The following is a 23,901-nucleotide window of genomic DNA, read 5'->3' on the forward strand; positions in this document are numbered from 1 at the left end:
ATAGTTTACCATATCAAAAAACAGTAGTCTGTTACTATATGTGTGGCAGAGTGTCATTTAATATATATATTTGTGCATGTGTGTAGATTGTAATACAAAGTGGCCACTCTCCTATTATCTCATATGAATTACAATGTCCATATATTAATATCTGGGCATTTAACTTAGGTTCCCTCTACGTAATCACTCAACTGTTTATTAATCAACATTAATCATGCCAGTGGCACTCTTTTTAAGAATAATGGTGCTCTTTAGTCTTTGCAGTCACCCCATTCTGTTTAGAGTTGAGGATCTTGAAGAGGTGAGCACTTAGGAGAGAGCTAAGATACAGGCTCTGTTACTTTTATTATTTTAACCAATCTTGCAGCCCTCATGGGAAATTAGCTTATTTGAGCAGAGCACAGGAGACATATTGTATTTCTGTCACTGTTGTTGGAGTTATTATACAATGACCCTGACTTTTGAAATATCATTATTTTCTCTTCTTCTATATTCTGGTTCAAAGTAAACAAATTAAATTACATCTATCATCCCAGCCCCCATCCTTCTTTCTGTCCTTGAGAAATTTCTTTATACAAAGTAATAACAACCTTTAAAATAATTTATGATTGTAATATTTAACAAGCACAGTATTTATAATCTCAGATATACCTCCATAACACTAACATCGGTTATACCAGAATACTCCTCATAGTCATGCTAGGCTTAGCATGTTAGCCTAATATTGCTACCTTCTGATCTACCTGGCTCAGTGAGCTTCTAGGGTTTTCAGACAATTACGTATTTTCTACCTCAGAAAAATAAAAACAGGCTCCTTAAGAAATCTCAGGGTAATAATTATCTCATTATGTCATATGTAAGGGCTTTAGCCTTTTATGACCTTACTTTTCTTCATAAAGATTTGCACATTGTCATTTCATCTATATGTGCAGTCTCCACTTGTGAAGGCTAGAACAAGAACCTTTTTTGGCTCATTTAATTGCTACGTGTCTTGTATTCTGGCAGTAGATTTCTGGGAGATCTGTTAGTTTGCTATACAAAGAATGTATTATCCCATTACAGAATACATGCTTTTCAAAATCATTTTCTGGAAGCATCTATGTAGGTAAAACTTACTCCGGTGGATGTTTATAGGCAAAGAAAACAAAACAAGTATGCATATGCTCCAAGCAAATTTATGTTTCAAGTCTGACTAATACTTGCAGAACATCTTCACCATCATTTCCTCTACAGGTTGGACCTACCTGGTCCAGGACCTGTTGGAGACTGACCAGTCCCAAATGACAGAATTTGCTGGATCAGAGGAATTGTCCCCTGCCACAAGCATGAATCAGCCAGCCCCCTGCCTCTGGGCTCCTCTCCCCAGCCAGGCTGTCCACTCTGCTGCCACAGGCCACAACCGCAGGCTGCCATATGCTGCCAGATTTCCCCAGCCCTGCGCTGCCACAGGTGACCGAGATTCCCTGGCCCCCAATCCCATGTCATGGGTAGCTGGCCTTCTACAGTTGGCCCCATGCTGCCATGGGTGCCTGGGGTTCCCCAGCCCCCAGCTCCATACTGCTGCTGGCACTTGGGAATCCCCAGTTCCTGGCTCTGTGCTGCTGAGGACTGACATGGTTCTCTAGTCCCCGGCCCCAGCACTGCTTTGGGGCTCCTCTAGCTCTGCTGCCTCCAGGCCCAGCTGCTGTGCTGGCCCGCCTACTTTTAGGCTCCTGGCTCTCTGGTCCAGGAGCATCCATAGTCCTGCTGGACCACAGATGTTGCTGGACCTAAGTGCCTGTTTTCAGATGCGCAACCTGTAGTAACATCTTGTTATTAAGAATGGTTATATTTCCAACTAACAAGGCCTGCAGATAGAGGAGGCAAAGGATGCCCAGTAATTCTGCAGTGGTGGTGGCCAGAACCTCTTTATATCACCACCAGAGCCCGGGTCGTGCTAAGGGCTGACTGGGTAGGGGTACAGTGAAGTCTGGGTGGTGCTTAGTGCTGGCTTAGAGGCCTGGCAATTTTATCATCCCTCCTGCAACCAGTCTATGCATTTTGATGCTTTGCAACTAAATGGAACACACTGTACAGTTAGTATCTGTCTCTTATACAGAAGATGGATATGCTCTTGTGTTTTGCTCCTCTGATCTAACCTCAGAACTGTACATGAAGAGTCTACTGAAAGGCATTATCAATCGTATGTCAAGAAATGGCATGTGTACATCAGATATTGTACCAAGAATTGTGGTGAGTTACAGCAGAACAGAGAAACTAGCATATTCCTGGTAGTATTCTAAGAGGAAGCTGTGTATTTATGCCTTCCTGTGCAATAAGCATTCATTTATGGCATGTGATGAGTAAGTATCTGGGGCGGGCCTGGTATTCCAGAATAAATTCATATCCTGAAGCAGTTTACTAAAAAAAAAAATAGCTTGGCTTTGAAAAAATAATGTTTCATCCTTCTGGCATCACCTTTGGGAGACAGACATTTTGAGGTATTGTTTTAATTAAGATAATTTTACTGAGATTAAATACAGTTCTGAGATAGGCTGTATTATTTTAGTGTCCATAACTGTGCTCAAACTGAAAATATCTCAGAGTTTAGAATACTTATTCCAGACTCACAAATACAGACACTTTAGAAAATAGATTTGATGCCCTGGCTATGATCATTCACCCTCTGAGGAGGAACAGTGTTACTAATCTGAGGGAGAAAAATATTTTAAAAGTGAAAGTGAAGTGTGCAGAGCCCCTCTTCTTCTGCCCAGTAGACATTTATCACCACCATACCCTTCAGGGGAACTGCAGAAGCTCGGCTAATGAGGGAACATCATAGACATGTAAGTGCCTAATGTATTTACTCATAATGTTCTGAGAGGCGATATCTAGGAAGCCCCCAATTTACAAACGATTTGTGTTCCAAAAATTTATTTTTAAGTCAGTTGTTTGGAACTCGGAACATAATGTTATAAATGGTGGAGAGGCTCCCGGGTTAGGTTAAAGGTATCAAAAGCTTATTAACCCAGAATGTGGCTGATATACAGTATATTTGCAATGAAAAATACTAAATAATACTGCTGCAATATTAGCAATTGAACAAAACAAAAAAACAATACAATTGACTAAGAAATAAGAAAAGTACAGGAGCACAAGGAAGTAGATGTAGATTGTGAAGGGGATCTCTGGGGATCCCTTGGCCAATCCCACTCTGAAGGTTCTATGCCAACTCCTGGAGCCGTAGTCCCAACCACAACAGGTGCTGAGTGGCATTAGTGTGGGCTGGAGAACTCCAGTGCAGCTGGAAAGAATCAGTGGTTTCAAGCCAGCCAGGGGATGGGATGGGATGGAGAGGGGATGAGGGCTGCTGAAGCTGGTGCTGACCCCACAGAGAGGTAGGGGTGATTGGAGGCTGAGATGAGCGTTCAGATGTCTGGGTGTTAATAACTCGTATGTTTGTAATTCTGGGAGTACATCTATATATAAAGAAAATATATGTAATGTCCAGTCACCAGTTGATATTTTCTTGAAGAAAAACTTACAGATCACTGTAGACCAGGCCATATATCTGCACCATGCTCTGATGATAGACTCCTCTCAAGATAATTAACAGCAGAATCACAACAAAAGCTGGAAGTCCCCAACTCAAAAGGCAGAAAAGCAGATAGCGCCGCTGTGTGTGTTCATCATTCATCACCAGGACATACCAGAAATTAACAGCCTAAGGAATAACAGAAATCATTAAATCAACAGATTTTAGGGAATAGTTAACCATTTCACCAAATAGAACAAACATTCAGAATGGTATACTATATACCCTTTTGAATGTGTATTTATATTTTCACCAATATCCATGTTTATTTCCTTTCTCCCCATCCCCCCATAACCAGAAGAAATTTGTTGTCCAGGAAGTAGAGTTACTTTTGTGGTTCAGTTAAGCCTGAGATTAGCCTTCCAGAAGGGGTTACACGCAAATTAGCCCAACACAATTTCAGTTTCCACTCTGAAAAAAACTGGTTTTCCTGAGTTTCTACAGACTCACCTAGAACAGTGACATACAATTTTGCAATATCTGCTCTCTTCTGAATATCCTATAAACTGAGCTGTTTATTAATACCTTTGTACAGTATAGGTTGCAAGCTTCTTCTACAATTCTGCTTATGATTTTGACAAGGAAGTGTCATTCATATTGTATTTTAATATAATATACTTGTTGACAATGAAGAAATTCAGATAATAGGAACTGCACAGATTACACAAAGAGTTCCATGAAACAAAACACAGACATGTTCTATGCATTGATTATTCTGGATTCTAGAAGAATCTTGATATCTGCAAAGTGGCCTGAGGACTGAATAATTTTTCTTTGGTCGTAAAGAGTTAACCTGGCCCATTCACTTTTCAGATGAACTGGGAGGAAACTCCATGAGGAGAATCTCACTGAGTGTAGCTCTCCTTTGGCTTATTCACATGTTGAGGTAATCTGGGGCATGGTAAGTTTGCTTGGTGTTTGTGATCAGAATCCCCTTTCTTCTGCATCTTCATCAAACACAGTGAAGATGAATTTTTACTGTCTGAGAAAGAAAATCTTTGACTACTCTCTTCCAGCTGTTAATGGGACTGGTGAAATCCACATACATCTAGGCAGAAATCCAAAAGGATTCTGGGCGAATGAACTATTGAGGAGAACTCATGGGAGGAAAACTCAAAAAAGAAAAAAAAAGGAATGCAATGAGCATAGATAGTTGAGAAACAGAATGCAAATACATAAGCAAACTGAAGCACATGTTCACATCAGTTTTTAAAACAGGGGTGGGGAACCTGGAGGCCAGGCTACCACTTCCCACAGTTCTCATTGGCCGGGAATGTTGAACCATGTCAACTGGAGCTGCAGGGCTCTATGCCTGCAGACTCTCAGTAAACAAACCATCTTGCAGCCCACCAGGGGCTGAAGGTTCCCCTTCTCTGCTTTAAAGTAACTAGTGTAGGGTGTGTTTTTTTAAGTTCAGCTGATTATCAAACAAAATCTAGGAACATACAAAATCTCTCTGACCTAAAATGACCGAGTAGAATACTAGAGGTCTCCTCAGAATACAGCTAAAATAAGACAGAAAACACTTCAAACTAACTGCTAGAATTTTACAGCATGCCAAAGTACAATAGCGTGGAAGATATTTTCCAATGCCAATCATTTTGTTTTACATTCACAGTGCAAAATAGACAAAGTGTGCAATTAAATAGCTATCATCTCACTCTCTCATTCCTCATGGTGAGACTCTTTTCATTTAGTAAGAGTGCTTTTGTGCAGCAATTAGACACAGTGGCTGGCCCATGACAACTGACTTGAGCTAGAGTCTGGGCTTTAGGACCCTGGAAGCTGGAAGAGTCCCAGAACTCAGGCTGCAGTTGCACCCAGAAGTCTATACAGCAATGGAACAGACCTTCAGGCCTAGCTCCAGGAGCCCAAGTCAGCTGGCAGAGGCCAGCCCAGGGTATTTATTACATCCCTTAGTGAAGAATAAAAGAATCCACATAAGGAGTTGGTCCAGAATAGTTTTACAAGAATAGATATTCCACACTAAGTATTCCAGTCTTGTTTCTTCATGTAGACACACCCTTTTGCAAGGCCCTGATTTCGCAAGATATTTAAGCACTCACCTAATTAAATACACAGGCAGTCTAAATGCATAAGTTTAAGTGCTTTGCTGAAACAAGACCTAAAGCATTTAAGAACATGTCCTCACTTCAGTTTTAAATTGGTTATACCAAAGGAAAAAACAAAATTGCTAACTGCCTACAAATGCAGTAATTAACAAAATTCAATTAGCTTATACTTTTTCACAGACAAGTTTACATTGTGACACCTTATCAGATTAAACTATGACCACACAGGTCATTATTGCAACCACAGTTAGTTGCAACAAATCTTGTACAAAGTGGGCAAAGTGAGGTATCTATAAAAAGCTTATGATTCACTCTTTATCTATTTATACTATTCATATGCTACAAGTCCAGTGAATAGGCTTGCCTGATGCTTTCACCAAAAATGAACATAGCAGGAAAAAAAACTTGGTTGAGCAAAAAAACCCAAACAACAGGAGACAAAAGTTGTTGAGCTGTGCCTTTAAGAATCCCCACGCTCCTCGTTCCTCCCGCCCCCAACAGACGCAGCAGGAGAAGAATATCCCCGCTGGCCTTCCGTCCAAGAGACACAGAAAATACCGGACATTTTACATGTCCGGTATTTTCTGGGTTTTTTTTAAACCAGACAGGGGCCAGAAATAACGGACTGTCCGGATGAAAACTGGACACCTGGCAGCCCTACATACTTGACTCACAATGGGCCTTGGGAGCTGCCAATTCACATCTGATGAGCTCCTCTGTGAACATTCATACCAGCATAGGAGCAATGGCTTCTTCTTGTAGAGAATTCAGTCATGCATGGACAGGTGACTTGCTCATGTGACAAACTCTATTTTGTAACTACATTTTTCCACAGAGAACAGCTTCCACATGGCTAAGGATATAAAAGGGCCCTGGATGTTCCTCCAATTTGCCTTCAATATGGCTTCTCACCTCTGGAGGATCTTTGCTATAGACTGAAGCTTGAATAAAAGACTGATGACCCATCCTTACAGCGGATGCATTCCAGAGACTTGATTTAAATCAGCAGACCTCTGCTACAAGCCTGCACCAACAACTTTGCAGTTGATGTATGTAATTTTATTCCTTTAACAATTTTAACTTTCTCTCTCTCTTCTTTCTATGAATAAAAACCTTTAGATTTTAGATTCTAAAGGATTAGCTAACAGTATGCTGTTGAGGTATAATAAATTGACCTGGGAATGTGGCTTGTCCTTTGGGATCAGAACCAACTTTTCATATGCTGACATTGGTTTTCATGATCTCTCATCTGTATAAGAAGTGGTACTGATGGGCACTGGAGAAATGGAAAGTCTAGGGAATTCTTGCTAGCCAGTTTGGTGAATAGAAGTGCTGTTTGTGAGTGGTTTGGTGTGCCTTATAGAGAGGACTGTAAGTAGCCCTGTATCCAAACATTTTCCCCTGAACTGATGCTCTCAGAAGTGCTCCCAGAACCTCCTGCATTACACTGTGTATGTGTGCATACCAAGTTATTACTCTCTAATAATAAATCCTCATAGCAGCTGTATAGATAGTCTTCTGTGTTGTACATGTGGTAATCTATTTCTTTGCTTCATCTCAAATAGATAATACTAACTAAAGTTTGGCAAATAATACATACAATAATATTAGCCCTTTTTTTGTTCATAGATTATCTGTTAAGAGACTACAAAATTACCAAATGGATAAAATATTTGTGAGTTTTTTCAGCCAAATTCTTGGTTTTCAGGGGCAAACTGTAAATTTTACTATTAACTATTCAATTTGTGCTGAGAGGGTTAAGTTATGTAAGTTTTGTTGGTTAGTTATTTGGCATTGTTCCCTTACATATCTAATCAAAGAAGAACAAATTTTAAGTGCATAACTGAAATTTAATCACATAATATTTTATGCAATCAGGGAACAGAACAAAAATCATGTGATTTATATAATTAAAGAACGCAGGAAGAATTATTGCTTGTGTATTCAGTTGTCAAATATTCACCAAAAGAAAATGCTAAGTCCCTGAATTTGAAAGAATATTTGTCAAAGATTTTTTTTCTATTAATTGATAGGCTTTTATACCAACCCTTTCCCTCTCATTTTATTGCAGTCAATCACTATACTAGAACCTTCTCTTTTTCATCTTACGCAAAGGAAGATTCCTTGTTCTTAAAGAACAGAGGGACTTCTTTCTTCCATAAAGTTAAAAGAACAAACAATAATAGAGAACTTTTCTGCAGAAATCTTCAAATTGTGTGATCTTCTGGTCTCACCTAAACCATGCTTCAGTCCATGTACTCTGACAGTGGAACCACTGAACCGATTTATGCTATTATATTTAGTTAGGGATCACTGATCCTGTTAATTCTGACTATTAGCTTAATTGTTCTCAGTCATGCAAATCAGATTGTTTTCTAAGAAGTCCTAAACATATGCCCTTGCCCTTTGTTGCTGTATTTGTTTAGTCATCATATCTCATCTTATCTCATTTATCACATGGATGACACTAGTCCAATGGTCTTTGCAAAGTTTTAAGAGAGATTGGCCAATTCACCATGTACTGTGAAGTGACATTTTTATCTTGATAAGTATAAGCTTCTTGCCTTCAACTCTTTTTGGTGTGCCAAAATTAAATCAATGAAGTACAAATAGTAGAGCTAATTTTAGCAAATCTTTTCCTGTTGCTATGTTGGAACTGTAACCAGTCCTGCAGTATAGTCCATTTCTCAGCCACTCAAGTGGAAAAACTAATGCACAAGCTGAGGATGTTCTGAGGTGCAAAACAAAACAATTATGTATTAATGGAAAATCTTAATGAAACAATACTAAATTTACTGAAGGTTCCTTTTGAAATGAAACAATAAATTTCATGAAGCTAACTTGCAAAATGCAAGACATTTTATGTATGGATTTTTAAAATGGGGCTACATATGATCAGTAGGTATAGCTTATCAGGAAGGAGGCATTAGGTAAAGGACTTGCTAGTTTCAGTACACATAACTTTTATTTCCCTCTGCTCCCCTCTCTTGGAATGGTTTTGATGCTTATTTGGAGGGATTCATGTAAGGGAACCTTAGGCCTGAATTGAGACCTTAATGAGACTGCAAGTGGATTTATGCACATAAAATCAGACACAAATATGCTAGAAAAGGGGGGGGGGAAGAGACACAATTACTTGGGACTTGACACTCTTCTTGCTCCCACTAGTTTTACTCCACTGCAACTGCATTTTGAGGAATTTCTCCAGATGTGCATCGGTTGAATGTGATCAGAATCAAGGCCTTGAATATCACATATAGGAACTGGCTGTTATTTAGTTAATACAGATGAGAGTTACAACATTTTAAAACAGTTTTAAAAGCGTACAACTAAGTTACCAAAGAGGCAGCTTAAACCACATTATTTTGAAGAGGATTTCTTATGGTAATGTGTGAACAGGCATACTTTTACTTATATGTGCCTGTCATATACAGGAACTGCTACCGAGGATTTGCCATAATCTGAGTGCCCTGGAACAAACAGTACTGTACAGAACAGGACATCCAACGTATGCTCATTGCCGTTCACAGTGCCATACCAAAGAACATGCCACCCAACATAGGTTGGTTTTTAATACGTAGATTTTTGGCCATGCTAGTGGGTGTCAGTGCCTCATGGCAGAGTGTACTAGTATAGCTTAAAACATCTGTCTGTTAGGTAGCTATATGACTCAGAACAAGTGGCCAAATTCTCCCACATTGATTTATGAAACAGGTTAGAGATACAAATTTTTTTTATCAACTTCTGTCGGTGAGAGAGATGAGCTTTCAAGCTGCACAGAGTTCATCCTCAGGTCTGTGGAGGAGGTAATTTGCACTTGCCACTCTACCTCATTCCTTTGCACTCAAATGAACATCAACCCTAGGGAAGGGCCGATTATGTTTCCACCACCCTGAGACATCTTTATATTCTCCTACGAGCTCTTGAGAAGCCCTATGAACAAAAGCCATTGAAGTGTGTATTGGATCAGAATCCTCACCTACTTTACCTACAATTCTGTTCCTAGGCCAGTATTGAAGCCTGAGGCTGTTTGCTTTGCAATTTCAATATTTTGGGGGAAAATAACCATTTAAATATGAACATCTGACCCATCCATCCTGTATTTCTAATGTTTTCAAATTGTAGCTACACAAATATAAATTATGGGCTAGATCCTTAGTTGGTGTAAATTGGTGTAGCTTCATTAAACAATTGTGAATTATTAGCACAATCAGCCTGGAATACTGTCCATCAAGTTCAACAATTCATATCAGTATTTTAATGAATAGAAAAGTGTAAGTGTATGTTCTTTTCTAAGATGTGAGAATTTGAATACATATGTTTTGGTAAGTCTTCCTTTACATTTCCCTAAATATTAATAGTGGTAACTAGTTCATGCAAAAATTTAAGATGTTTCAAAATGTTAAAAAATGTCTGAATTGTGAGATGATAGATGGATATAATTAAAAAAAAATCTTCCTGCACAGTAAGGTTGGTATATCTTATTCATTAAGTGAAGACAACATAAAAAAATCCATCACAGAATTGTACTGGGAAGAACAATTACTTGTTATTTCTAGGATATATTTGATTTTTCCTCAACATGTGGTGAAGACTTCATGCTGAAAAACTTCAGCATGAAGGCAGAGATGTAAAGAGTGTCTGTGCTTGGAACTAACATCTAGTATTCTTCCTCCTCCCCCGCAAAATAACATATTACAAATTAATTGGGTTTCAGAAGTGATCAGCATGACTTCAACAGGACACAATGTGAGTAAATCCCTTTTGCAGGAATAGAGACTTATATATTAATTTGCATTTCTGTACCACCATTAATCAAGGATTGAAAAGCACATTACTGATATTAATTAATTATACAGTGAATATTTTTAAAATTTCTCATGGCACTTTTGAATTAAATTTACTGTTCTGTCCCTTTAAGACTTGCTGAAAAGTGTCAGTCTTGAAGTGCAGTGGAGATGGAGAGAGGAAGACTGACTGATTGCCCTGGAAGCATACAAGAGAGTATCTAGAAGGGAGATTTAAAACCCTACAAAATAAGATCAAGTACCTTTTCCCCCCCAAAAATTGCAAAAAATAGAGCAGGAATCCAGCTACTCAGAATGTTCTAAACCAAACTGTTATTTTATTTAGATATATTATTTTATGCTGCAATAAATAAAATATACAATTTAGTTAGATAAACATAATTACAATGATAGTTAATAACTTCCTTTTGGAACTTTGTAGTAATTCTATGACTCACTGGAAATGTATAATTATAATATATAATGAAATGTTATTTCCATTCATTAGGTATGTCTGTGCACCAGCCACTAGACACTTCAATTCTCTCTTGTACTTGTGAGTTATTATACAGTTAATTCATGTTTCCTGAAAAGAAAAGCAACTTAAACTATTTACCATCATGTACCTGATAGATATCATGGGCCATATGCCCTTCCAAAAATACATGCACATAAAAATATACGCTTCTATGAGAAGCTAGAGTAGTGAAAATTTATCCCACACACTGCTTAGGGATGTCTTAGAGTGGTGTGTCACTATTTCTCATTTGGTAGGATTTATGTAATGTTCGTTATGTAACGTTCGCACATAGGCAGAAAGGGACAGAAACATGCCCACATAAGCTGAATGTATGACTTCACTACTTTGCACAAGACAGTGAAATGCAGCAGCTCACTCTTCCCCAGAGACTACAGCCTTAACTCATAGCAGGAACAATACAAACCCTTCATGCTAACTTCAGTTTAACTAGTATCCATTATGCCTTCTGGAATTTAGTGCACTGACAAAGTTCTTCCACTTCTCTCCATTTCTGGTTCCCTAGCTGTGCTCCAGGCTCTTCAGCTCAGCTTCTGCTGCAATTAGCAATGTTTTTGGAAACCCTCATTTTTTACTTGCTTTCAGGTGTCCGTCTTATTGCTATGTTAGTGATGGAATTAGTTTCCACACAAAGGACATGGGCAATGTATCTCCAACACCTCCTGGTAATGATTGTGCTCATATACTTTTTGCTGCAGTGTGTAAATAGGTTTTGGTTTGAGATTGTTGTGGGCCAGAATATACAGAAGATTTTTCTGAGGCAGCTTGTATTCAATGAAAACACTTTGGGTATGTTGTACTTTGTCATTCTGCACTATCAAGTAGTGTTGAAAGAATGTAGCTCTGCTAAACCTTGAATTTGGTTTTGGTGTTACATTTTGATGATTTCCAGACTGCATTTTAGCTACTGAAGGTGCTTCTCTGCCCAGTTTGCAACAGCTGTCAAAAAAAGATTATTCTGATTCTATATTTTTGGTTGACTATGTATTTCTTTTCCTCAAAATTACTAACATTTAAGGCTAATAGACACAATGCTTGGCCAAACCCAAGGTAGAGAAAAACAAGAAATGGTCTGGTAGCACTTTATATACTAACAAAACATGGTTATGCCCATGAAAGCTCATGATACCATCTACATGTTTCCTTAGTCTATAAAGTGCTATCAGACCATTTCTTGTTTTTTTCTGTACAGACTAACTCAGCTACCCCCTGAAGCTTCCAAGGTAGAGAGTCTGATTGTGGGCCTTTTGGTTTTATTCCCTTTTAGCTTCTTAACAAAGCATAAGAAAGTGGAGAAGACTTTTTTGTGTCTTTCTGTTACTAAGGAGAAAGCTGCACATAATTACAGCATAATTTATCTTGGCTGAATTTTGTCCTTACATAGGCCCCAATCCTGTATGATGGTCAGCGTGTAAAGCAAAGCAATTAGAGTGAATGGGCTGTAAATATGCCATTGCGTACTATAAAAATGACACACCTAAATCCTGTCAATACTGCAAACACACATGTGCAGAGAGGCATGTGGTGTTAAATACACATCTGCAAGGTGGACATGATGGAACCTCCTCTGATTTCTCTCACAGTTGCTTTGACCAATTTACATCAGAGATTTTTACACAACTGCTAGATTTAGTTTAGTGATTTCCATGAGTGTTTTACTCACTTATATCATGTCTGAATTAACATCTTCTGTCTCAGAATTCTGGACACGTTTGTGAACAGGTTTACTTTTTTACTACAGCCGACGCAGCACTTTAGCTTTATAACTGCTTTTCATTACGCTATACGGCTACGTCTACACTGGCCCCTTCTTTGGAAGGGGCATGCTAATTTTGAAAGTGGGAATAGGGAAATCCGCGGGGGATTTAAATATCCCCTGCGGGATTTAAATACACATGGCCGCCGCTTTTTTTCCGTCTTTGGGAAAAGCCGGAAAAAAGCGTCTAGACTGGCCCGATCCTCCGGAATAAAGCCCTATTCCGGAGGATCTCTTATTCCTACTTCTAAGTCTAGACGCTTCAAAGCCGGAAAAAAAGCGGCAGCCATGTTTATTTAAATCCCGCGGGGGATATTTAAATCCCCCGCGGATTTCCCTATTTCCACTTTCAAAATTAGCATGCCCCTTCCGAAGAAGGGGCCAGTGTAGACATAGCCTACATGTCAACTTGAATTAAGAAGATTTTTCATTTTACATGGATATGAAGTACAAAAATCACATTGATTCTTTTGAAAAGTATAACTTGCAACTAAAATTTCAACTTGAAGAGACATTTTTTAAACAATGTGTAGGAGATGCATTTAGAAAAGCCATAACTGTCATAAAAGCAGCTTCTTCAGTTTTGATAATGTACTTCCTACGGAGTACATTTTCAAACTGTGATATGGAAAGATTTAGTGCACAATGCCTGTAGATGCTATGATATTAATGGGACTTAGTAGAATCTAGCTCCATCCTGATTTGAAAATTTATTTATTTATTTCGCTCTAGGTTTAGTAGGGGTTATTTAAGTTCTTGCTTTGCCTCATCAGTATCACTGGACTACAATGACAAATACATTAAGAAATGACAGAAATGCAGCACAAGTGTCAACTGCCCTTAAGCAGATATTTTGGGAGTGAAAGAGGAAGATACTAACCTGAATGAGCATCCAGCTGAATTGGCAAAGGTACAGGTAATGTGTAATAGATCCCAGGGCAGAACAGCTTTCCTCTGAGAGCTCATGACTTATGTAGGCTGAGGCAAGAAACGAAATCTGTAAGAGACACAAATGTATACATATTGGAACCAATCAACATTAATTTAATAATCAGCAAATTCATTTTCAGTATGGATGAAACCCAGAATGATCTACCACACAATTCAGAAACTAAATAGTAATGGAATGTGTTGTGGGATAAATGTATTTAACATTCATTCTCAGGTGAAATTTAGGTCATTTGAAATCAATAACAGAACTCTCATTGACTCACCACCAGAAGTCTGACTGATTTTGTAATCTTTTGTCATTTCTTGACTCTCACGTTACATCACATTTGTAGAAAGCCTCGACAATGAAACATTTCTTAAAATGATTCTGTTTACAATGGATTTGAACTTTACATAGATGGAACCCTGTCTGTTTTCCTGCCTGCTCACCATATAAAGTTCAGAGCCATGGTGAGTAGACAATTTTGTGATGTCACAAGCATCCCATATATTTGCATTTCACTGTCCTGTTGAAAAACTTCTAAACAACATATCCTGCATATTCCCTTATGTTATCTTTTATCTTCTCAAAACAGCACATAAAATGTATTTATAAACCTAACTTACAGTATGATCACTCACCTCTCTTTCTCCAAAAGCAATTGTTTTGTTATAAAATCTGATCACAAGACAAAATCATGACCTCTACTCTGCTGTTACATTAACTGGTGAAAAGGATGTCATGTAGGACAAGTTTGCAACCTCAGACTCAAAACTTCACCCACCAAGTGCACCAAGGGTCAACTGAGTAGTATCCTGGCCTAATAAATAATCAGGTGAGTCACAAGCTTTGCTTATAGATGAGTTACAAGCTACACTTACAGTGCAGTAAGGTGTACTCTCCTATGCTGTTCTCAGACATCCTAGCTTAGACAACAAATGGCTAAGCTTCCTGTCCCAACCGCATCATGACTCTTTAACAGAGACACTATTATTCTTAGAACTTTTATTTTCCATTGTTTGTTTTTAACCTACTTCAGCCACAAAACCAAACCAAAAATCTGAAAGAAAAAAAAATCATGTTAAAAAGTGAATCAGATCTCAGTAAGTTTCAGACGTGGCTCCTGTGAATACCTCTACAAATAAAATACTTCTGTTAACAGAGTCTCTAAAATGATCTAATCGTTCACATAAAAATGCAGAATAGGTTAAATCTACTGAATTTGTGATGTGAAAAAGGCATGTTTTCATATGAAAAATGAAAGCTATTTCTCTGAAGAATAAGAAGTGCTACTGTTTAGACAACTTCTTACTCTAAATCTATGTACATAAACATGTTATAAATAATTAACGGAAGTTATAATGTAGTTAAGGGTAATTTGCAGGTAGCTGTGTTTGATAGCACAACTCTGAACATTGTTCAGAGGATCTCTCTGGTCCAGCACTCTTGGGACCTGAGCAGCCACAAACCGCAGAGTTTGCTAGACCAGGGGAGGTCAAGGCTCCCCTCCTAGCCATCGGCGTAGCTCCCCGCTGATCCCCTGCTCCCAGTCCTACCAGGGTTGCATTCCAACCTGGGGATAGGGCTGTGCTCCCCATCGTGGTGAGGGTGACAGATCCCACTGCCTCCAGCCCACATGGGGCTGTGCTCCCCACTGTGACAGCCCAGGCAGCTTACACTCTCCATGGTGCTCTGCTGGGCCTGAGCTCTCAGGTGCTGGCCCCACTGCCTGTGGCCTGGACAGGGCTGCACTCCCTACCAACAGTCCCTGTCAGGGCTGTGTTCTCAACTGCCAACCCAGCCCCCGAACCTAGCCAGGTGAGGCTTTCTGATCCAGCAATATCTGTGGTTTAACCTGTATTTATAGTGAAAAAAATCCCCACAATTTTGACAATATGTTACTGGACAACACCTCTTTAAGGATATGTCTACACTATCACCCTAGTTCGAACTAGGGTGGTAATGTAGGCAACCAGAGTTGCAAACGAAGCCCGGGATTTGAATTTCCCGGGCTTCATTTGCATCTCGCCGGGTGCCGCCATTTTTAAATGTCCGCTAGTGTGGACTCCGTGCCGCGCAGCTACACACTTTCACGAGGAGTAACGGTAGTTCGGACTAGGAAGCCTAGTCCAAACTACCTAGTCCGTGCCATGTGTACTAGCGGACATTTAAAAACAGCTTTGTCATCCAAAACCATCCCTTAGCATATGCTACCTCACACTACCTGTGCTTATTTTTTAATGGATACAAAATGGACAAGCAACTCTAAAAATGCAAAGCTGTACAATTGATTGGAATAATCACACCAAAATTCATTCTGTGGCTACAGTTTGCTTGCAAAATATCCATCTGATCTCAAAGTTACCTTTGAAAATGAGTTTGAACAATACTTTTTCTTCACAAAAAATGAAGCTTGCGAAACACTGATTAACCCATTAAAGCAGTTGAAAGCTCTCCACCTGATGTGGACATCACTCATCGTATTCACCCCACGCTGCCAGTTACAAATGCAGAAACAAAACGATCATTCTTCAGGATAAGCAGAACTAAAACCTTTGACTGCTCAATGATAGAGCAGTCCAGAATGAACACCTTTGCCTTCGTGTCCACTGAGATCACTTGTCGTGAAACCCAGACTAGTGACTTAGCAGAATTTTCTATTAGCCTCCAATCTCAGAAGAAGCCTCTGTACCACTGTAGTTAGGGCCATGTTTTTTGTTGTGTGTTCATGTATCAGTCACTTTTAATTGTCTGAGGCTATATACAACTTTATTCTTATATTCAAATCCTGGATTTAATGTAATACTTAAAATACAGATGCATAAGAACAAAAATCTTTTCACTGTCAGCAGGGCCAGCTCGAGCCATTCCTGTGCCCCAGGCAGCGGGCGCACGACGCATGCGTGGCCCCACCCCCGTGCGCACTGCGCACCTTACAGCTGCAATCAGGTGCATTGCGCCTGGGCGCGCGGCACCCCTTACAGCTGCCATCAGGTGCCCCCCATAGGTTGGTGCCCTGGGCAGCTGCCCAGTTAGCCACCCCCCCTTAATCCAGCCCTGACTGTCAGTGATACTTCTATGCTCTCTGCTGAGAAACCTCTAATTCTGATTATAATAATAATCTCATTTTCAAACTGCTTATCACATACTCTGTCTAATTTAAGGAAGATGGGAGGAGAAAGGCCCAATTTCCATAATACAGAGGGCTGTACAATTCTTTAATATGATCCTGCACAACAGTCGAGCAGGAAGTAGATGGGTTAAATTTTAGAAGTAATAAGAATAGATATTTGAAATACAGAAACAACAGGAGGAGAACGTGAAGTAAGAAGCAGAATATGTAAGAGAGCAAATAAATGCTTAAACTGCACTATGTGGAGCATTATAAAAAAACCAACAATGAACAAGGTGATCAGAATACAGCATAAAATGGACAGAAATATCCACATGATCTAAAGCAGAAGACTCTTTCAAAATCTGTCCAGATTTCAACCGTATTCTCAAAATTGAGGCCATAAACCATGTTGATGAATCCTGTGACACCTATATGTGTACAACTCTCATCAAACCACTATGAGCATATAAGTATGTCCCTATATGCACAGATACTCAAAAAAGTTGCCTTTTAAAACAGATTATTTAAAGCTTACTGAAACATTTACCACATTATTTTCAATATTTCCCACTCTATATAGCAGGAATGCCATAAATAATGTGCAATAATAAATATTACAGAACTGTAAATGTTGTCAGTGGTGTCTAGTATACATGTCCAGATAATTTTTGTGAGCATTATCTGAAGTGCTGGGCTGTAAAAATCTAGCCCTTTTTAGGTAAGAACTTTAAGAACTGATTAAGTTTATCATCCAGGAATCTACTTTGTGCTACTTCTGAACTGGACTTCTATTCCTTTCAATTTTCTTATTAAATAGTGGATTTTTGAGGATTTACTATGACTGTACATTTCTATTTCCTATGAAAAGGAAAAACTCTCAGTTGGGTAGTGAAAATATTTTAAAGTTAATAAATATATAGCAGTTTGTAGTAAGAATCATTTATTCACTTTAATATTTAAATTAAATAGTTAATCATTAAATTACATAATCTTCCTTACCTTGGACATAGAAGATCAAGGATTTTATTAATGCTACATTTAGTCAAGGAAAACATTGAGGATGATAGGCTCTGGCAGATTTAGATATGTTTTAAAGTCAGTAGGGAAAGAGATTTACTCAGGTGTCATGCTCTTGCCAACTAGAACCAGCCAACCTCAAGAAGGTTCCTACCAAACTTTTTGGCATGAAGGGAGAATAAGAGCTGAAAAGGCCTTAGAGATCTAAGTGATACTATATGAGCTAAATTACATTAACACCTTCATAAATATTTGATACTTGTAGCTCTCATTGCCATTGTGAGTAAATGCTCAATAAGTTCACTAAATAGCATGATATGTGAAAGAAAAACAAAGGGTTGACCTAGAATTCTATAAGTACCATAAAGTGCTATCAGCTGGGGAAAACCAATCTGAGAGTCATAATTTAGTCCTATATTTTCAAGGAGTGCTGAAAAGGCAGTATGTTATCTGCTAGATCAGAAGAAAGAGAGAACATTTTTCACTACTCTATAAAGACCCCCTGTGCATGATTTGCAAGACATTTTAACAAGTTCAGCAGACAGCTGTCTCTCACAGGTCATAGTCAAAGGGATGAACCTAACAGCACAGGGACAATTCAGGGCCTGAGAAGAAAAATGAAATAAAATATATTATTCTTTTGGAGTTAGTGTAGCCCTGAACATAAATTCTGGATACATTTGGTATTGTTACAGGATTTGCGATTGCTTTATTGGTGTATTAGCTGCACAAGCAGACTGAGTCCCTTGAATAACACCACAGGCACAAGTTTAATAAACAAGAAAACAATATGCATTTACTACAGGAAGTGGGCACACAGATAGCTTCCTTCCTGCTGTTAATACGAAACAGTTTAGCTTCCTCCTCCAGGCAGGGAGCAACACCCACACCTTGAACCTCCTTTCAAAATCATGAGACAGGGATCCTTCCTCCCTGGGAGAAGTCACTCCCTTTACGAACTGTAGGAGGATGCGCAACACACACATAAATCCAACCAGCAGATTCTGATACAGTATTAATGATAGCATTGATCATGGCGAAATACTGTACTTCAGTATCATTGATGTGATATGCGTTTTCCCAGGTACTCAGCTCCTTTCCACAATAAGGAACCATCCTCAAACACAATCAACCTTAATGACAGAATTCTACTGCCTTAATGGGTCTTTTCCCATCAGTTAAAATTACTTATGTAAATAAATTTTTGAAGGAATTGGCTCTAACACAAAATATTGTTAGATTTTTCTGACAAAGAAGATAACTGCTTCTTTTATTCTTTTTAAATTTATTTCTTAAGCTCCAGATTGTGAAGTATTCCTCTACCATCCCAGTATTCATGTATTTCTATAAAAACATATTTTAACTGTTATTATGCCAACATAGCACAAATAGAAGAAGCAGCAGCAGACTGAATTGACTGCATGATTCCTTGAAATTAATTGCAATGAACAATAACAGGCTAAGTGACCTACTAAAAACCCATAATGTTCTCAGAGATCAGCTCTCTTCTGTTCTGACCTTCTTTAAATAAATAGAAAAGGGGTACTCTCCTGGAATTATTTATTAATAAATCATACCTTTTGCTGTTGTTCTGCAGGTTAGACTAGCAATCATGTTCTACTGTTCTAATTTTAACTGCCAGACCAAAAACACTCACAAAGAGATCACTAAAATGTGTAGATTTTCTGACCACAAAACAATTTTTGTAGTTAAAGTTAAACGATTTAGTATTCAACTTGCATTGGGCAACAGAGAGAAATGACGCAGTTTAAAGGAAATATTTAAAATAATATATAAAATAATAATAATATATTTATCTTTAAAGAAAAATAATAGCTAATTTTAATCTGCATTATTAATATTGAATGGAGACAAAACACTTTGGAACAAAGAGCCATGGTGCAGTTGCATGAATAATTTTTACTAAATTATTTCAGTAGACTAGTCATCAAATTGGTGCATAATTAGTGGACACATGAAAAATATTTCACAATGAAGGAATGGGTTCAGTTCTTTTGTTTTAGTTTTAACATTAAACATCTATATGGTTACTTTAAAAAAGGCTTATCAATGACAATGCTTCTCTGTATATTTTACTAGTTTCTATTTTGCCTGCGTGATTGTGCATGAGAATCCCTCTCGTGGTAGAATCCCCTTCTGAGGCATAACTTCTCTCTCAGTTCTGGTGGAAAGGTCCCACAATACCCAACTTCATAGAAGCTTAGCAGTGTAAGCACTTGCCAGCTCTGTTGCAGGTTCTAGAACATTTCCAGGGTCAGCACACTAAATATTTGGTGAGGGCAGGGATGCCTCACAACCATGCCAGTCCCCTGGGCAAGACGGGGAGAAGGGGAAGCAGTTCTATGCTCCCAAGGGCATTGGGGCCTCAGGTGTAAGGGGCAGGCTGGGACAGCGAACGTGCCATGCTGCCCCCCCTCAGTACCACCCCCGCCCTAGCCCTTAGAGTTGTCTGGAATGGCCGTGCAGCACTCCGGTGGCAATTCTTAGGGCCAAGGGCTCTGGGTGGTGATAACAACTGGAGCCCTGGGTGCTTTTAGAATCACCAGGCCCTGGGGCACTTGCTCTCTTTGCCTGCCCCTCTTGGTGAGCCTAGGCAAGGATGATCACCGCACATAGGAAAAGGGACCTACAGGCTTCATATGGTGTTGGCAATGTGTGGGCAATGTATTAATAGAGCTTGCTTGGGTCTCAGAGGTCACTCCTTCTTTTGTGTGTATCTACCTGTGTTACAGTTGCAATTGTTCCTCTACCTTCTTGAAACTGAGTAGATCTTTATGTATAGCAAATGAGGTCATCAAAAGACTTAGTGATCAGTCTCAACCTACTGGTTGGGAAAGGAATAGTGTTAGAGGCATCTGGTATGATACAGAAGAAAATGTATTTGAAACAACTGGGCTATGTTACGCTGATTATTTTCAGGAATAATGGCATTGCGCAAGAGGGTTTTTCTTGCGCAAGAAGGGTCAGTGTAGACAGCTCCTTCTGAGACAAGAGCCTCTTCCGCAAAAATGGCAGCTCATTAGGTATGCAAATGAGGCTCAGCGATATTCCACGCTTAGCCTCATTTGCATAATTCTGGCGCAAGATCGCACCAGTGTAGACATAGCCCTGGAGTTTTTGCCTGATATGTGAATGTATTTAATAGATGCTAAAGAACACATAAGTCTTACAGATAATGCTTGAGGTGCTACTAATATTTTTAACCCCAAAGCTCTGAAAAGAGTGGGTTTATTTAAAGATTTTAGGTAGCAAACATAACTGGATTGTTTGTAAGTTAGAAATATGGTGGTCACAAAAATGGTCAATGTAAGTATGATACAGTACATTCTCAAGGCAGGTTTCTCTCATTTAAAGGTTCTACAGTGCAAAGAATAAGAATAAAATAAAAGGCTTCCCTGTCTAGTACTTTGTCATAACACAAAACCCTTTGACTATTTCATTAATAAATTACTATTCTTATTAATAATAATAATAACAGCATCTGTTAGGCCCATATCACTGATGTTAACCCAATAAATAATGTAAAGTCAAATACATTGTTAGCAGCAAAATGGTAATATCATTGCACTCAAGAAAAGACTTTTTGAGAATTTTACACTAAAATAACCACAATAGTATCATCGGATCTATCAGAGACAATAGTACTAAATAGTTTCTTAATCTTTTTTTATTTATGTGCAGCAGATATAAAACTCAGTTGGATCTATGCACAAGACTGGGGGAAAATCTGGTTCCCAGCTTTTTAAGAAGCAATTTACCATCTGTTCTAAATAAAGAAACATATTTGATTTAGGCACTGGTTTCAGGATCTTTATCTTTTCAGTGCATCTCTAAAATAACAGCAGATATAAAAAAAGTAGCAAATTTGATTTTAGGGACTCATTAAGTATTATTGCCAGAAACAAATGCCAGAGTCTGACTGCAGCATTTATATAATTTAGTACAGATTTCACTGGGCCCAAGGACTTTGTTCAGGTTCATGGATTTATTTGCTTATTCACCTTCTACCACAGATATATAGTCATCTAGCTGGAATCTGCCCTTTGAGTTCACATTTACACAGGACATTTGACCAGAAAAAAACATCCTGCTTTGTGAGGGAAGAAATTAGTCCGCAAAGTGACATTTATTCTGCAATAGTTATTTGGTCAATTTTCCAGTGTTGACAAAGCTAAAATCAGTTTGGGGAAAGTAGTTTTTGAACTATATTTAGCTCTCTCACTAGAGGAGCTAGTAAACGGAGGAATGGAACAGATCTGGCTTGGGGAAATTGTAGCACAGTCTTTCTGTCCATTTACAGATGTTGCAGGGAGGGGAAGGAGCAAAGGAGTCATTTAATTACCTAATAGGGAAGGGAACAGAGTCACCTTGAACTGCTGCTAATTTCTTTCTTCTTCCTTCTCCCCTCCAGCGAGAATGCTATCAGCTACTCAGGAGACTGGGCCAGGACACCTTTGCCTATTTACCATTACAGCCATGGCTTTTCTACCCACGGAAGTGGAAAAAGCAGCTACTCAGAGGGGTTCCACCCTCAACAGTATTAAAATTGTGTGCATCAGCAACCTGGCTTGCTTTGTAAAAATTTTACTTCCTGGGTCTTGTGCACCATTGAAAGATTGGCCTGGTAAATTAGTACCAAGCACAGCGTGGAAGTGAAAGGATGACAAGTATATTCAATGTTTACGGCCTGATTCTGATAATAGTTTCACTAGTGTAACACTGTTGACTTCAAATGAGTTATTTGTGATTTACAATAAAACATAAAAATGAAGCCCACAAAATTAGTAAAATCAGGTTCTTAATCCCCTAAGGGTACAGTGTTGAATGTGGCACAAATGAAAAACAAGTTAGGTCATAACTCTGCTTCCCACCCCCCCCTTCCTCCTGTCCAGTCCCCCCATTAGAGGCTCACAGTGCTGATCATGCCCCACCTTCTAGTCATTCCCCCCACCGTCGCCAGGCTTCAGTCTGGCGCCCAACTGGAAAACTAGGAAATACCAGACATTGCATATGTCGGGTATTTTCTAGGTTTTTTTTTACCAGACAAAGGGCCCAAAAACCAGACTGTCTGGTAGAAAACTGGACACCTTGCAACCCTATGAGTTGGACCCGGTGCAGGCACCAAGTGATGGGGAGCCTGCAGGAACTTTGGAAACCAAAGACTGCAGGGTGGGGGTTCGTGGCCCAAAAGGGGGCTGAGAAACCTAAGAAAGACAGAGTAGGGGGAGCACCAGAAGGGTGACAGTCAGGGCGACCCTGTTACAGACCAGCTGGCAGCTGCTGGAGGAGGAGGGGAAAATAAGGGGTAAGGGTCAGAGAGGAAGGGGCTTGTGCTGAGGAGAGGGGGGGCAGGTAAGGAGATGAAAGGAGAAAGCACCAAGGGATAGAGTGCAGGAGAGAGACAAATGCCAGGGGGCCAAGTGCAGACAATGAGGAAAAGGGCAGGAGGGGAGGTGTCAGTGAGGGGGGACAGGATGATGCTAGGAGAGGAGAGGGGAATGGCTTTGGGGCTTAGGGGGGGCGTGGGAGGTGCCTGGAGAAGGCTTGAAAGAAGGGATGGGCATGAGGAAGGCCGGGATGGAGCAAGGCATGTGTGAGGGCACAGGGGCATGAGGGGAATGGGGGCAGAGGGTGGTGAGGGCGTGGGCATCAAGGAAAAAGAGGGCAAAGGGGGCAGGGGCAGTAAGGGAAGGGGGAGGCACCAAGAGGGAGCTGGGCTAATGGAAGGTGCAGGTGCCAAGGGATTCTGGGGGTGAAACAGAAGGGCAGACACCTGCAGGGGAGGGACTAGCACCAGAGGAGAGAGGTAGGGCAGGTGTGTAGAGGGAGGTGTTAGGAGAGGGGATGAGGAAGGGTAGCTCACATGATCAGAGTAGGGCTACTGGAGGAGTGGGCACAGGGGGGAGAGAAAAGCTGGTGGAGGGGGGCAGGTCTCAGGAGGGCTGAGGGCAGTGAGAAAGGCAGGATTCAGGACAGCAGAGGAGGGTGAGGAGTTGGGGGGCAGCAGGCACCAGGGGAGCTGATGGAGCAAGGGGAGGAGACATGGCAGCAGAGAGAAAAGGTAAAGGTTTATAAAATATTTATTAATAA

General features: G+C 39.7%; 1 protein-coding gene across 1 annotated transcript in view; it reads right to left on the reverse strand.

Moving 5' to 3' along the window:
* Positions 1–23,901, reverse strand: part of ADGRV1 (adhesion G protein-coupled receptor V1) — a 391,810-nt gene that overhangs the window by 94,472 nt on the left and 273,437 nt on the right. The window contains exons 84-85 of the mRNA XM_075932856.1: positions 13,608–13,724; positions 3,525–3,703 (exon numbers count right to left, since the gene is read on the reverse strand). Coding sequence (XP_075788971.1) covers positions 3,525–3,703; positions 13,608–13,724 — 296 coding nt within the window. The remainder of the gene's footprint in view (positions 1–3,524; positions 3,704–13,607; positions 13,725–23,901) is intronic.

The sequence above is a fragment of the Pelodiscus sinensis genome, chromosome 6 (assembly GCF_049634645.1).
Source record: "Pelodiscus sinensis isolate JC-2024 chromosome 6, ASM4963464v1, whole genome shotgun sequence".
NCBI lineage: Eukaryota > Metazoa > Chordata > Testudines > Trionychidae > Pelodiscus > Pelodiscus sinensis.